The sequence below is a fragment of the Lissotriton helveticus genome, chromosome 1_1 (assembly GCF_964261635.1).
Source record: "Lissotriton helveticus chromosome 1_1, aLisHel1.1, whole genome shotgun sequence".
Lineage (NCBI taxonomy): Eukaryota > Metazoa > Chordata > Amphibia > Caudata > Salamandridae > Lissotriton > Lissotriton helveticus.
Window position 1 is genome coordinate 64319135 of NC_136057.1, and position 17045 is coordinate 64336179.

Below are 17045 nucleotides of genomic sequence, written 5' to 3' on the forward strand. Positions count from 1 at the left end.
TTCTACTTTACCTACTCCTCCTTCTCTTGATTTAAATTCTGTTTCCACTATGTCCCCACATTCCTTTCATCTTCTGCCCCAACATGAACAGGTCAGACGTGCGGAATTTATGAACAATTCTTTTGTTCAACTTCTACATCAGCATCAGTTGGTGATGAACACTACCAATTGTTGGGTATGTGGGTTAATGCCACATACCATGGATAAGGGTATCCCGTATTTTGTTCTTCCTTATAGCCCCCAGGGGTCAGCTCGAGCATTCCAGACCATGTTCCGTAGTGCACTAGATTCCTACCCCCATCGAGAGCCTCGCTCTGCAGACCTTGGTCCTGGCCCGTACCACAAGTCTTTGGCAATAGCAATTGCAGATTTAAATAGAGATATTTTTGACGCAACACTTATCCCAGAGGAAGAGGTGCGAGCTTATAAGGATCTGAGTGAGGTCGAGTATAGTACATCAGTGAATGATAGGCAGTTTAAAAGCTCATCTCCAATCTGGATCGTACCTCATCTCGGTCATTTCTGTCTGCAAGGTCTTGGTCGAAATCCGAGAGCTCAGCTTGGGAAGAGTGCTTGTGTTGATACTTACGTTTTACCAATGCTCTCGTCCCCTGTCTTTCTGACTGCCAAGGGTACCTATTTTGTATGTTATGATCGCGCATATACGTGGTTACCTCATGACTTCTCGGGTACCTGCTATATCGCGAATCTTTTGCCTCCAACTTTCACTGTTGCCTCAGATTATCACAAAACCAGAGTTGTGAGAGGTGTCATTAGTAAAGAAGATACTGCCGGTCAAGAAGCAGGAGATTTCTTTAAGGGTTTCCTACCGTTTTGGGGCCCTATGGTCAATAGCAGGAATCTGAGACAGTTAACTCGTGTAGTGGAAGCAACTGCTAACATAACTGCAAGCGCCCTTGGTAATCTGACAGCAGAGCTTCAAGCGGATAGGCTTATGACGCTACAGAACCGTATGGTTCTAGACGTAGTACTAGCAGACAGAGGTGGTGTGTGCAAGGTCATCCATTCGAGCTGCTGCATTTTCATACCTGATAACGCTCCAACGGTTTACCAAGCCATCTCGAAGTTGCATAAAATCTCAGAGTCCATACACGTGGACGAGGGAGATTGGACGCTTCTAGGATGGTTTTGGGGTCTGATGTCAACTTGGGGTTGGAAAATTCTGATGATTATAGGGGTTGTTGTGACGTTTCTGTTCACGTGTTGTCTTTGTGTGCAGTGTGGTCCTGCCTTATGTGGCCTTTGTGCTACAACGTGTATAAGAAGGCCATCTGTTACCGGCGAGACATTGATGAATAAGATGATGTTCCAGCAACACTTGAATGATCTGATGAATATCGAAATTGATTATGATTCCGACTAGTGCTTGCCTACATGAGGGCAAAAGGAGCGTCTGAGGAGCAATGAGAACCGTTACGATGCTAGCGAGGGTGATATCTATGAACCGTAAATGACGAGATTAATAGGTGTACGCAGTCCTTCATTGGCCCTCGCCCTCGCCTCCCGTAATATGGTGTCCCTATCATGAAAATTCAGGATTTTAGCTATCACCGGCCTGGGCCGCTCCCCCACAGGCGGCTTCTGCGTCAGGGCTTTATGTGCGCGCTCTATCACAAAACAGCGCAGTAGAACATCTGGAGGAAGCCAGTTCTCCAACCACTGGGACAAGAAGTGTTCCATATTCCCTTTCTCACATCCTTCCGGAAAACCCACAAAGCGAAGGTTATTCCTGCGTGCCCGCCCTTCGGCATCCTCCACACGGAGCGCAAGGCCCTTCTGGATGTTTTCCATTGCCGTCATTTTCTGCTTCAGGGCCCCAACGTCATCCTCCACCACCGATATTCTGGGTTCTGCCTCCGTGATACGTGTCACCGCCGCAGGTCCTGACGCAGCAGGGTCACGTCTGCCCCAACTGCCCCTATCTTGGCGTCCAGCATGTCCCTGGATTGGGTAATCGCTGCCATGAGCGCTGCATTGTCCGTCCCCGTCCCCTGGCCACCTCCAGATGCTCCGGGCCCCCCACTCGGCCCCGTGAATTTATCGATGGGCCCCTGCTTGGCGGGCCCTCTGCCCCCTCCGCCTCTGGTCATGTCCGCGGCGCACCCGGAGGCTGCTGTCCTCAGATCGTTTGCAAGTTGCCGCAGTGCAGACACCCCACACCACCAATCGCGACCAAGGGTACACCACACGATTGTCTTTCTTATCCCCGGGAACACAGTTCCCCCACACTGTCGTCTTCTGTTGCCTGGGGGGTACACCGGGTTTTACAAGTCTGCCCTCCTATCAAAGGTGTACAGTGCGGTCTTGGCCGGGCCTTGCCCCTTTACCGTGAGGCCCCTGGTCTGGCCTCCGCTTCACAGGGGGGGCCCGTGGCTCCGCTCCAGGCCACTCAGCGACCGGCTGTCGGCCCCGGACCGAAGGAAGCTCCCTCGCCACACAGTCCAATTGCGCTGGGCACCCATAGGCACTGCAGTTGCTGGCCACGGCCCCTTGTCGCCCTTCGTTCCCACACACAGATGGGGCCTCCTGGAGTCACTCACGTCCCTCACGCCGTCACCTCTGGCGCCGTTGCAGGGCCTCCCCAGGCTCAGGTGCGACACTCGTTGGAACCTCAGGCCGCCCACCAGCCCGTGGGCCAATGAAGCACAGCGGCTCTATGCCAGTCTTGTCGGCAGGGTCTCACCCCGGGGGTCACAGCACCGCCGGTCTCTCCATCTCGCCACCCAGGCCGCCACAGGACACTAGCACCCGCGGCCGGGAACCTCCAAACTCGAGGTCCCGGTCTCACGGTCCCGATGCAGGCCACAGCTCCTTCCAGACGTCCTCGTAGCACGGGCCGTCACAGCCTCTGTAGCGGACAGGTCCGAGGACTCGCCCACAGCTCCGCCGCCAATGTGGGGCACTGGGCCCAGGATAGATGCTGGCGCGGCCGGCCTGCGCGAAGATCTCCCGACCGGGAGGCGCCAAAATTGAGGCCCCGGCTGTACTCCCTGAGACCAGGCCGCAGGCCGCCTCTGCCGCTGTCTCCGCTTCGGAGGGCCCGGGAGCGCCGCACTCTGCACCGGGTGACACCCCCGCCTTCCGCCACAATCACCTCAGGTGTGGGCTGCAAAGCGGGTCCGGGAGCCAGGATAAATCGACGGATAAGAGTCGGGCTGGTGGGAGCTCTAGAAAGCTGCGTCCACCATCTTCGCCCGCGAAGCCACGCCCCCCTTCTGATTGTACTTTTTAGCAGCATGTTTGGAGAGGTTTTGCAGAAATGAGTTGGGGGCGTATCTTTCCATGCTCCTGAAGTTGAAGTGATACTCAGAAGTTGTTTCTGGGGATAACCAAAGTTAGACTTCAGGAGACGCATTCAGAGGTGTGCATAGTGGTCAAGAGGCGGCCTCCGACAGCTAAGATGGCCGCCTGATTGTAATATTGGGCCCTTCAGTGGACGGTTGGTGGGCACTTCTTTGGAAGAGTGGGATGCGAGTATCAGAGGCGTGTGAAAAAGGTCACCAAGGCGATCTGGTAGGATCCCTTTGAGGAAAAGGGGGCCTTGAATGCCGAAAAGCGCCAGAGGGCATGTTGATGTCACTGGGTTCTCAGTGGCCCTGGTATCTAGGAGCTGGTGGTTGTGATGGGGTTTAATGGTCAGTCTGCAGAAGCGTCCTTTATATTCGAGGGCACACATACAAGTTATGCACCCACATCATAGGTAGTATATCAATATCAGCATAGACTAGTAGACATCAGAAAGGATGGGTCACTGCTATAGGCACATGGTAGGATAGGAAGCAGCATCAACTTGAGATAACAGTATATGCACGAGATAATATTGGAATAAGATGGGCAAAACAATCCCCATGTAGGCTTAGAATAACAGTGTAGATATAAAGACCCAGTATACTCACAAGATAGCATCTTGCACTTTAGCATTGTGGAACTTCGTTGAGAGTTCATTATAATGGTGAGATATGTTAGGAGGGGCACTAGGTGTCATTGATGTAAATTGTCTCTGACGCTATAATTTTGTCGGACTTTGTTGAGAGTTGTTTTTACTGGCATGAAGTATTAGAAGGAACAGTGGGTGGCACTCGGACCTCGTTTATTCTTTTGCGGTCTGGAGTCCAATATTTATACCTGGCGCCCACTAGTAGGAGTTTCTAGAGGCTTCCACGCCATGACGTGTCAGGCATCCCCTTCCTCCTTGCCCTGGGTCCAGTTTGTCTGGAATCACAAAAGACCAGTGATAACTTCTTTGTGAGAGTGCTCATGCAGAGCCTTTGTAATGTGCAACTGTGATAAGTGACAGCTGCTCCCCCTCGTTAGGTCAAAGAGGCCTATCCTGCCGACACCTCGGTTCCAAATGAGCAGAGGAATACCGAAGCACTCAGCGAAGTCCAATGACCATGCCTTGTGGCCCGTAAAGATGTACTGCAAGATCAGAGATGTTTGTTGTGATTTATTGTTTCCACTATTATTCACCTTTCTTGCGTTGGAGACGTAAAATCCATTACAGATAGGCAGCCGTCACGTGTTTTGTCATAGAGACTTTTTCAAGGCTGCAAGAGGATATAGAAAGTATCTTACACAATTGTAACAATGACATAGGGATAAGAAATGCAGCTGTTAAGTCACCACCACCAGATAGAACAAGAAGAACACCGTTGTGATCCTGACAGATACCCTGTGAAGAGCCAAGTGCATCGGGTGAAATCCTAAAACAGATTGTGCCTGATAATCTGGCCATGCTAAGTTATTTCAACCTGCATACTACTCCCGATAAAGTCATTGTTAGCCAAAACAACAGTAATCAAATCTATTAGCATTCCAGAATGCTCAAGTAGAGTGGCGTCTCCGATTTAAAAAAATGCTGTTTGACGGCAATCCCCCCAAGATTTGGGGATACTAGTATAATATAATGCACAGAAGTCCAAGGTAACAAGTATGTTGCTGTCAGTCTACTCACATTTTTTTCTCATTGCTTCATCAACCCTACCCCCCTTCTGCTGCATACACCAGAAGCAACACTACAAACAACCCCCTCTCCTTTCGCCGCATCAGCCGTGCCATTTAAGGCTTATTTTGTAACTTTAAAGCTGAGTGCAGCGCTCGCTCTTCCCTAGACTCCGCCTACTTTTCATCTGTGTTGGACTTGGCCCTTTTGGCAGGTTCACCCTTGAACTTTTTGCCTTAAGCTCTGACATGGTGGTATTGATTTTAGACCTCTGTGCAGTTTAGCACTGTGGCCCAGTGTAGAGTGCCTGCGCTCTCTGAGTGCTGTGGTGAGATTGGCCTGCCCTCCCACAGGAATGCATGGGGGATATGTGTGTCCATGGTAATTCCTCGTATGAGAGGAGTGCAGGGTCGAGTTTAGTATGTATGAACTCGTGAGAATAAATGCTGCGCAATAGTGTGCACATATTTATGGTGAGTGGTGGAGAAATGCCACTTTTAGAAGTTGGCATTGCTGTGTGTCTGCCTGCCTGATTTGAATTGCATGTCTGCCTTGTGAGTGACATGGGCTGGATGATGTGGTGGCTCCAGGAGACAGGGTGAGTCAGCCCAGGTTTGAATAGAGAGACCTGCATGCCGAGGGGAGGGAGGAGTTGCACCTGGGACCTGAATAGGACTGTGCTTTCCCTCCACAATGCTGGCTCCGCCCCATGTGGTGCGTCTGATCACTGAACCCCCACCTAACAATAGGGAAGAGGAGCCTGGTAAACCGAGTGCTCCAAAATCAGTTGCATCTGGTTTCCCAAGCATAATGCTGTAACACAAAGGAAATTGTCCTATAAATGTAGGGGCTGTGACCCCATGAAAGTGCTGTGCTTGGTCTTACTTTGGGAGGACACTCTGCCAGGAGGAACTGCCCTGCGTGCTGGCCTGACTGGCTGCACGTTGATGGGGTCTCCCCGGCACCAAGGACTCTCTTATTGTGGCTTTTTGAGGACTTTTGTGGCCTAGCGCCTCGTGAGCGCTGTATTTGGGTCACCTAAAGAGTTAGGAGCAGGGCCTGCTGCAGCGCAAGGCTGCGAGGGAATCCCAGCGTGTGGAATACTCCCCTGAGCTCCTTATTGAAGCAGGAGCCCACCTGCAATTATGTGTGTTACCGGCAGGTGCCCACCCTGCAATCATCTTTATTGAAAGAGCGGGTGCCCACCCCGCATTGCCGCTGTTTCCACGTATTAGTATTTTTTTTTATAAACCGAAGTGGAAGCCCACCCCGCCGGTTCTGGCCCCCCCCCCCCGCTTGAGGCCGCCGAGAACACAGAGGATCTACAAGAGGGGCCGCCGCGCTGCCTACGCTGACCTTGAAGCCAGGCAGAGCAGCCTGGTTGTGGGTTGGGCGCTCTGCAAGAAGCCGGAAGCAGACAGGAGCCTACCCCGCGCTCCTGTGGAAAAAGGAGAAAGGAAGCGGACGGGAGCCTACCCCACACTCCTGTGAAAAAAGGAGAAAGGAAGCGGACAGGAGCCGACCCCTCGTTCCTTGGACCAAAAGAAGAGAGAGACCGCCTGACTAGGTGAGGAGGGGCCCAGGGTTAGGAGAGAGATGAGTCACGTTGTCGGTGCCTGCCCCCACCCACCGGAACCCAGAGATATCTGCCAGTGTGCAGCCCGGGTGAGTGAGGGGGGCTGAATGCACCGCCGTGTTGGTGCTGCTCGAGCACATTGTTGGTACTTGTGGCATTTTCTCATCTGCGCCGCCAAAGCGGGCAGGTGCAATGTTTTGGGCCCTTCTCCAGTCTAATCTCCAACTAGAGGCCCGTGCTGGCCAGATTTCGTTCCAGATGCCCCGCGTGACAGTGGACAACTGCAACATTTGGGGCAGAGTTTATTTTCAGAGTCCCAGGGCAGGACTCCCATGTGCACTTTGCCTGTCGTCATTACTTGTGGGGCATTATTTTGGGCGAACAAAGAAAAACCAAAGGTGATGATGGACGGAGCGTTGACAATACAAACACTCACCCCCAGTCAACTGATCTGGGTTTAATCCATCACCGTTCTTTAGCTCACTCCGCCACCCCAGTTCAGACATGGCCATATGCAAATCAGTCTGACCCTGTGCCTCATGGGAACAGTCCAGCCCGAAATGCCAAGCCATGACTTCACTGGACCGAAATCAAGCTTCCCAGGACCGGTTTCTGGCATTACAGCCGTATTCAGCCGGGCTTGCTTGACTCCAGTGGCAAAGTGAGCAAGGGACTCACGTCTGAGCATACCCTGCCAACTTAGGGCGAACAAAGAAAAACCAAAGGTGATGATGGACAGAGCATTTGCATATTGCCATGTCTGAACTGGGGTGGCAGAGTGGGCTAAAGAACGGTGATGGATTAAACCCAGATCTTTTGATTGGGTGTGAGTGTTTGATTGATTCAGATGCTCCGTCCATCTCCACCCCTTTTGTACCGCATTATTTTGGGCGCCAGAGTCACAGTGAGTGCCAGGACAGCCGGTGCATTCCCACAGCTGCCCTGCGAAGCGCAGGCAGCTGCAACGTTTGGGCCCATTTATTTTGTTAGAGTCCCAGTGGGGGACAGAGGTTGGCAGTGCCCATCTTTTTGGATTTTACTGCTGCCCAGCAAGTAGAGGGCAGCTACAAGGTTTAGGCCAGTACTCCTTTGGAGGCATCTCTGAATGAGGCAGAAGTGAGATGCACTCCCCTGCATGCACAATTGCACACTGCGAATTCCGCTGCATTGGCAGCAGCCCTGACATTTGGAACATAGGGCATTAGAGCCCCTGAGAAGGCCAGTTGGCCAGGGGGACTAATAGGTTTGTAGGGCGCCAGGCCCTAAGGTTATTTATGAGTATGAGGTCTACCCTAATGTGTTTATGCCTAAGGAGCTAGTGTAATGTGTGTATGCCCAAAGTGATGCAGACATAATGTGTTTATTACAGATGATAATGCTGAGGTCATTATGGTACCAGTAGTTATTGGTTGTTTCATTACTTGTGTTTCACTTACCTGTTCGGATGGTTATGACCAGGGCCCGATTGACCTGGTCCTGTATATAATCCCCTGTGAATATTGCCTAGTGCCAGTTGGCACAGTGTATATTATGTGATTATGTTTCGAATGTGTTTATGACAATACAAAGGCTATTGTTATATAACCTTGTTTGGTGTTCCTTTTGTGGTGTGCCTAGGGTGTTGCTGCAGTGTATGTGTGTGTTGCGCAAACGCTTTACAGATTGCCTCTGGGATAAGCCTGACTGCTCGTGCCAAGCTACCAAGGGGGTGAGCAGGGGTGATCTTTGGTGTGTAACTCCCTTGCCCTGACTAGAGTGGTGGTCTCTGTATGGCTTTGGCGCAAGCCTTAGCCAACCAGAGATCCCATTTCTAACATTGGTGGTCAGCGGTGAGGACAGGACTTGCGTTTGCACAGTACCACAGCGACAACTGGTTGCACTACAAACCCTGCATTTAGATAACCACGTGTTTGGGGATTATTGTTTCTGAGTTTTATTTTATTTTATTTTTGTCTCCTAAAAGTGTTATTTTTGAATTATGTACCCCTGTTGCAGCTCTTGCACCTAGGTCTCCTGTATTGCTCGTGTCTCTGAGCGTCCTGCCAAAATGGAGTCTGCCTTTAATTTCTATGGTCTGTTTAGATACAGTATGTGGGAGTTGGTGGGGTTCTGTGAGGAGAGAGACATAGCAGTGAGTGGATCAGACACCACGTCAAAACTTCGGAAAAACCTGATCCAATGGAAAAGGGACGAATGGGAACGTGAGCACAATGAGGAGATGAGGGCCCTGGCCACCCGCCAAGGATGGTGGGTCTGAGGGGGGGCCTGTGGAGTTTGAAGGGGAGGTAGAAAATGACAGGACCGGGACGCAAGTAGATAGTGAGGACCCCATAGATAGGGAGTCTCTAACTGGGTCCAGTGTCGGGGGCAGTGCCCCATCCCTTTCCCTATCCCCAGAGGTGTGGCTAGATAAGAGGGAAGAACGGGAGCATCAGCTCGCTGTGGAGAAGCTCAGGTTAGAGCATGCTAAGGAGATAGCGCAGCTGAGGGTGGAGGAGAAAAAGCTAGAGACCGAAAGGGTCTTAGCGCAGTAGAAGATGGTGGAGGCTGAGAGGGCCTTCGCCAGGGAGAAATTAGCTCTGGAGGGTAGATTATCCCCTGAGTGCAGTTGTGGTTTTCTGGATTCACCAGTGAGGGTGGGGTCCATTGGTGGCAGAAATATGGAGTCCAGTGCCGGAAGTCCCATTCCCAGTTCCCAAAGTATGGTACCTTGTTCCCAAGAAGAGGAGTACAGGTTAAAGTTCAGGGGCAGTAAGAAACTCTCTCACCAGTCTTGGGGGGAGTTTGCGGATGAATGTTATGATGCACTGGTTGATTGGGTGACGGTTAACCCGGAACATGATTTTTAGGGACTGATCAATATGGTTATCAAAGAGCACATGCTCAGTCGTTGTTTGCCGGGGTTGTGCCAACACCTGTTGGAGTGTGAATCCTTTAATCCTTGGGAACTTGCACAGGAGGCACACTTCTGGGTAAGTGCCCGAAGGTCTGCCAAAGCATTGGAGAGTGATTCCAAAAGTAACGGCTTGGGTATCTTCCCGTCCTGGGTGGGGGAAGAGGTTCAGTGTAGCCCAGCTAGGTCCCAGTGTAGTGGGAGGGGTGTAGGGGCTCACGTCCTGTCTCAGTGGAGTAGGAGTGAGTGTGGGACTGTGTGTCCCCAGGTGGCCGAAACCCAGTCTCGGGCCTGGAGGGTTCCCTAAAGGGAACACCAGGTTGAGGGCCTAGGCTTTACTAGGAAGCCATTTGAGGGGATCTCCTAGTGTTATGTGACCCTGGAGCATCTGTAAACGGAGCTCCAGTGGTTCTGGTGTCTGGCAGTATCGCTCCAGTTGGGAGGGTGCAGAAGTCCGGATTGAGGGGTGAGAGGGGGATGTGTTCCCCAGTGAAAGAACCAGTGGGTCAGGGGCTAGCCGGAAGGACTGAGTCACCATTGAATGGCAATGGTGCCACCTCTTCTGTCCTGGGGGATCTTCACATGCTGTCAGATGAACAGGGGTCGGAGATCTTTCACACGACACATGAGTCATGTGTTACCCTCATGGGTTGAGGCTGTGTGCGCCCCCAGAAGTCCTGGCGTACCAGGCAAGTATTCAATGGCAGGGGTTGTTCCCTTGGTTGGGAGGACAGATTCAGGATCTGCCTACCTGGAGGGAGGGACATCTGTAACCAGTGTCCTAACCAGTTTGGCTTCCAGGGGTACCGCTCCAGGTGGGAGGGTGCAGAACTCTGGAAGGGGGTGCTGAGGGAGGGAGCCCTCGCCTCTGACCCCGGTGCAGCCTGAGGGTTTTGACCCTAGGTTGGGAGACCAGTTGCTGGAGAGAGGTCCTGAACTGGTGGGAGAGTTGTGTTCTGGGGGGGCTCTCAAAGGAGGAGAGTGCTGAACCCTAGGAGGAGAGGTAGGGGAGGAGAGCCTCGCCCGTGACTCTGGTCAGCCTGAGGGTGCGGACCCTAGGCTGGAGGATCAGTGGCAGTCTAGAACTGCCCTTATGAGGGGAATAGTGGAGAATGGGTACTATATGCCATGGGTAACTACCCCCACTCTGTGGATGGGCAAGGACCAGTGGCATCTGGGTGGCCTAGGGCCTGGTCCTGGCCGCGTGCAGCTAGGAAGTACCAGTGGGGTAGCCTAGTTGGTCCTGAGAACTTTTACAAAGGGTACCACATGGGTTCACAGTGGCGTAGAACAAGAGGGTGTCCTAAGGCCAACAGAAACAAATTCAGCAATAATAGGAAGGGTGAAGGCACGAGTTTGGGGGTGACCCTGTAGAGAGGGCAATGTCTACCAAATTCAATAGCTGTTTTCTTCAGTGCAACTAACAAGCTTATTCTTGCAGTAGTAGCATCGATCCTTCATGAGTGACTTCCAAGGTATATCATCGGTAAGGACGTAAGCGCTGGAGAGATGAGTTAAAGGCCGGTGGAGAACGTTGAGTTCTGACGTACACGCAGTGTAATCAAGACGTGTTCAACTACTCTCCGTGTGTGGTTTGGTTATTGGTGAGTACCTGGGCTGGAAGGAAGCTATAACTGGTGACCAGATAGGGGATGCGAAGCCCGTACAGTGAAAGCGCTCTTCCGGAGAGTTTGCCGTGGTCAAGCACACTGCTCGTGCGTGCCACATGTGCCTCAGTTGAAGTGCAGAATCGATGCTGGCACTGGTGGAGTCTCAGCACAGTGCCAGCCTGCATAGAATGCTTAAAGATAAAGACAGCGACACTGAAAGTCTACATGTCGCTCGACAGGAACTGAATGAAACAGCTTCTAATGGGATATATGACGCCATTACGCAAATTAATACAATTACGCTATGTGTAGTAAGAAAACTAAAGGTGGTCAAGGAAAGCACACAGAAATAGTTCAGTTCACATTACACTGAAATTCACATGCTATGAAGCAGAGATTAACCAGGTGTTTGTGAAGAAACATTTCAGCACAAAATCGACCAGGGTTATCTGCTTTCATGTACTTGTAGTGTACAAAGATTTATCTCCTTCTCTAAACCATCAACAAATCATTGTCACAACATGCTGGAGAGCAGTCCCAGAAAGAGGGTCTGGTTGGGTTTGCCTAGTTTCCACAGTAGAAGCGGCCCACCACCAAAGCTGCTGCATAAGGGGCCCATAACAACTCCTTAGACAGCCATAACATACAGAGCTCCGATGGAAAGCCAGGACGAGATCCAAGCTCCAAAAGTCATTAAGGCTGATCCTGAAGCCAGCACATCACGAGGCGCTAGAGAAGCTCTGTCTGATCAAGTTCCACTGGGAGTGCCTGAGAGACCACTACTGTCCTCCAATGTATACACGGCTACTGCATTCTTAAAACCACCAACTGTGTTTGATATTGCAAAAAAACAGAATGTTGGCGATAGATGGATGGATAGAGACTTTTGAAGAGTTCATAGATGCAATAGATGAAAAAGAGTATAAAGTATCTTGAGAAACATGGCCAGTGAAGGAGTGAAAGAAGCCATGAAAAAGAATTAACAAGAAGGTGAAAAGACAGATGATCAAATCGAAAAGGCCTTTAATGTCAAGTTTAAGCCAGTGCCAAATGTGAATTATAAAAGATATATATTCATCCAGAGACCAGGTAAGACCATTGATGAGTTTGTTGAAAGACTGGATGTTGGGTAAAGCACTGTAAATTCAATTAATTTATGATGAGGAGGCTACCCTCCTCGGAGTAATCAATGGATGTCTGTCGTATGCATTTCAACGACGAATGCTGATGGAAACTGAGCTTGTATCAAGTCCTCAAGGCTGCTTGCGCTGACAAGCGTGCTTATCGCCAAGTTACTGACATGGAGGCCGTAGGCGCCCAAAGTGCGTCTGTCATGAGCACGAAAAGTAATCCAAGGTACAAGGCTGAGGGACACAAGGTCCTGTCTCCACAGAAAAAGAAAGCGTGTTACAGATATGGACTGTCATTTCCACACAAAGGTAAATGTCCCGCCATTGGACAGATATGCATAGACTGTGGTAAAGCAAATTATTTTGTGACGACTTGCAATGCGAAGATAAAAGTAAGTGTGTAATATAGAATCTATTTTTACTTAATCCTGCGTGGATTCCCTTTTGTGATTTACTCACTGTGTTCCTGCACAAATGCTCTGCACATTGCATCTTTAAACTAGCCTGACTGCTCTGCGCCAAGCTACCAGAGGGTGAGCGCAGGTTATCTCAGGTGTGTATCTGGCTTACCCTGACTAGAGTGGTGGATCCTGCCTGGCTTAGTTGCCTAAACTAGCCAACCAGAAACCCCATGTCGAACAGTGGTTCTTGTGAATCACTTGATTTCCCAGCATGCTCCTGCTGCAGGACCAGGTCAACGCACTTTGTGTAGGACTAGACCATTTGTGTCTCAAAGAGAAGTGTGGCTCTTTTTCCTAGAACATACATTTTTTTCCCCTGAATTGTAACTGTTCACTTCTCCATATTATATCAGTGCAGCTTTTTCCAAAAATATTTTCTTCATGTAATTTTCAATGTTTTTTCTATTTTGCAGAACAACAATCACATCTAGAAAATATGAATGGAAAAGAAAGGCATAAAGGTTCCGGAGGCAAGATGAATTTTACTCAAAATATCTACTTAAAGAAACGGCGCAGAATGCACATGAAGGAGAGACGCTTTGTTTGTAATGTGTGTGAGAAAGGATTTATCAATGAGACACTTCTTGTGAGGCACAAAAAAGGACACACCAGCCTCAGGCCATATCCCTGCGAAACGTGTAAAAAGTGTTTCAGTCAAAAGGCAACTTTTTTACAGCATCAAAGAACACACACTGGAGAGAGGCCGTATCACTGCACAGAGTGTTCCAAGCGCTTCGCTCATAAGAATAGCCTTGTACGGCATCAAAGTGTACACACAGGAGAGAGGCCTTATCACTGTACTGTATGTGCCAAGAGCTTCACTCGAAAGAAAACTCTTCATGAGCATCAACACATACACACAGGAGAAAAGCCTTATCACTGCACCATGTGTGAGAAGAGCTTCAATCAAAAGGCAAATCTACTACAGCACCAAAGAACACACACTGGAGAAAAGCCTTTTCACTGCATTGTGTGTGAGAAGAGCTTCAATCAAAAGGTGCATCTACTAAAGCATCAAAGAAAACACACAGGGGAGAAACCTTATCATTGCACTGTGTGTTCCAAAACCTTTTCTTGTAAGTTTATTGAAACAGAAAAAGAAGGTGCACTCTAAGAAAAATCAATATCCGAAGTTGCTTTTTTTGTATAAATTCTTCTTTATTTTGGATTTCTTTCAAACATCAAAGGCACAGCCAACGCGTTTCGTTCCACTCTTTGCCTTTTGGAACTTCGTCAGGGCAATAGACAATAAACTTGCGACTTCAAAGCAGTGAAATTCGGACTGCCACATAGGTCCACATATTACGCTGTGTAGGCCGAAAGTGCGTTCTCATAAGTAAGGATAGCGTTAGTCAGTCTGTGGTTCCTGGGATGATCATGTATTTTACGCCGAAAAAATGGGGAACCCGTTTGCAAATAGTGCCAGCCTCTGTTCGTTTTAACAGCTGTCGAGGTTCTCCCGAGATAAAAACACAGACCAGATACTTGTGAGCAGTTACGGAAATTTGATATATAACGTACCGAACCCGTTTTTCAAATAGTGACAGCTTGTATTTGTTTTGCAAGCGTCGAGGTTCCCCGAAGTGAAGTCACCGATCAAGTGCTTATCAGTAGTTCAAAAACTTTCAGTACAGCAGGCCGAACCTGTAATAGGGTGTCGGCTCTCAGACCTTCGGCTTTTCTTGTAAGGCACATCTTGTACTGCATCAAAGAACTCACACAGGAGAGCGGCCTTATCACTGCACTCTGTGTTCCAAGTGCTTTTCTTATAAGGCGGCCCTTGTACAGCATCAAAGCGTACACACTGGAGAGGCCTCATCACTGCACAGTGTGTTCCAAGCGCTTTACTCATAAGAAAGGCCTTGTACGGCATCAAAGAACACACACAGGAGAGAAGCTTTATCACTGCACTGAGTGTTCAAAGCGCTTTTCTCGTAAGGCGACTCTTGTACAGCATCAAAGCGTACACAAAAGATAGAGGCCTCATCACTGTACTGTGTGTTCAAAAACCTTTTCTCAGAAGGCAACCCTCGTACTGCATCAAAGAACACACACAGTAGAGAGGCCTTATCTCTGCATTAAGTGTTCCAAGCGCTTTGCTTATCAGGGATCCCTTGTACGGCATCAAAGTGTACACACATTAGAGAAGCCTTTTCACTGCACTGTGTGCGAGAAGAGCTTAAATCAAAAGTCAAGTCTCGTAACACCAAACACACTGGAGAGAAACCTTATCACTGAAAAGTGTCTTCCAAGCGCTTTTCTTGAAAAGAAAGGCCATGTATGGCATCAAAGTGCACACACAGGAAAGAGGCCTTATCACTGCACAGTGTGTGGGAAGAGCTTTACTGGTAAGGCATATCTTCTACGGCTCCGAAGTTTACACTCCAGTGAGAGGCCTCATCGCTGCACTGGGTGTGAGAAGAGCTTTACTCGAAAGGCACATCTTCAATGGCACCAAATAATACACACTAAACTGAACACTATCACTGCACAGTTTATGCCATGAACTTCACTCAAAATGAACGTTTCTACATCAATAAATACAAACTAGATCCATTTTCACTGTAACAATCTTATGTCCTGCTTACCCCAAAGTAAGTTTTACTGGAATGTTGTAACTTAGCGAGGGCTTATAGTCATAAATTCCTAATGGCCAGTGTTCCCTGTAGGGAGCGTGCATTTGGTGTAATAACCCTGAGTGCGCAAACTCCGTTGCGAAGCGCATACACTTCATACATCACTGAGGCACCATTTGCGCCTCTTGCTTTTAAAAAGCGAGCAGTGTGGAAAAAAAGATCTCTTGTGTGAAGGAGCACAGAGAGCAGATCTTGGGCCTAGCAACATACCACCGTGGAAGAGGGGAGAACGTTGCAGCGTGCCTCTTAAACTGCAGTGTATTGGATTGCCGAGGGTCACAAGTTGTGCAGTATGTTTCTTCTTCGCATACTGTTTGCTGCACTGGTTTCTGAGAGAGGCTGCCGGGCTTTACAGGCAGCAGTGGCTGTCCAGGCATGATCCGCGCCTTGCAGATTAATTTTTTTTAAAGTCCATGCACTAATTAGCATAGTTTGGTGTTTAAGGGCACGATGTACGGCATACTGATGGTGAAGTCCCAGCTAAAAGTGTTCAAAAGGCAAGCACTCGGTGCATAATGGTATGCCTGTGCTAAACTTATTTAGAGAAGTCCTTACTGACCCTGCCGCAAGCATGCTAAGGCATATGTGCCCCCAGTGAGGCAGCATCATTAAGATGAGTCATCTTCCCGGCCTAGACCTGGGCTCTGTAATTGCAGCTCTGGTCACCTGTGAAGCGCGTTTGCTAGCAGCCGTACAAGAATGTAAGGAGATATGATCGGTAACCAATCACATCCTTGTGTTATTTCTTTATAAATGTTCTGAGTCTTTCTCACTGCTAGTTGTTTCTTTTGTACCAACCGAATATAGGATTCATTAACCACCTCGCTCACTCCGTTACATGAGGGCACAGCCGCAACGCTATCACACCGTCTTACAAAACACACACTAAACTACTACTTACACGTCACAACAACTTTTAGCTCACAGCTAGGGCTCTCAGCACAGCCCCCTATTCGCAGATGCCAAAGTCCCAAAAACCGAAGCCCATAGCCCCTCTGCAGAGCACAGAGGTGCTCGCCTCGCGGAACGGACTTGCTTCCATCTTCAGCTCAGGTGCTGCTCGATCATTGTGATGCGTGATTACCGTTGGAGCTGCAGAAAGAAACGTGGGCTCTTTTCCCTTCCCATCATACCTTTTACCACATATGTTTAAGATTTAATAGTTGAACTGTGGTTATTGCAGATGTGTGTAGACATCTTTTCCTCAATAAATCCTGCTGTATCTTGCATTGCATTGGGTTCGAGTCAGCATTCTGTGCCTTTAAGATCCCCTCCTATAGGGCGCACATTTATTTTTGTGTCGCTCTGTAAGATCTACAGCGCTCAGGCTTCGGTAGTGAAGAGTGCTGCCGCAACCAACTGCAAATCAGCTAACCCACTGAGCAGCCCCGTATCTATGAGTGCAGCCAGATATAACTTGATTACCTCTTGTAAGGAGTAAGTAATGTGTCCAGACTTCTTTTTTTTATTTCTTTTTTTCACCCCAGCCCTTTTTTGCTTTTCTTATTCGAAAAATGCAAAATACAACAAGACTTAGGGCAGGATGTACTAGCATCAGGAATACCGATTTCCTATTTGTGATTCTCTCTGAGTCGCAATTTTGAAATCGGAATTCCTAATGTATGAAACTCTTTTGAGTTTCATTAGCGATTGCTAGCGAGATTCAAATAGACCTTCCTCATGCATATTAGTGTGGTTGGTCGCAATTTGAGACCCATTAGGAATCACAGCCATCACAGAGATGGCAGCCTGCTGAGGTCAGCAGAACACAATGTC

General features: G+C 49.2%; 1 protein-coding gene across 4 annotated transcripts in view; it reads left to right on the top strand.

The window, feature by feature from the left end:
* LOC144825958 (uncharacterized) overlaps nucleotides 1-16820 on the top strand; it is a 106729-nt gene extending 89909 nt beyond the window's left edge. For all 4 annotated transcript variants that reach the window (XM_078684215.1, XM_078684303.1, XM_078684386.1 and 1 more), the window contains exon 3: nucleotides 13047-16820. In XM_078684215.1, coding sequence (XP_078540341.1) covers nucleotides 13047-13747 — 701 coding nt within the window. In that variant the 3' untranslated portion in view covers nucleotides 13748-16820. The remainder of the gene's footprint in view (nucleotides 1-13046) is intronic.
* The last annotated feature ends 225 nt before the right edge of the window (nucleotides 16821-17045 follow it).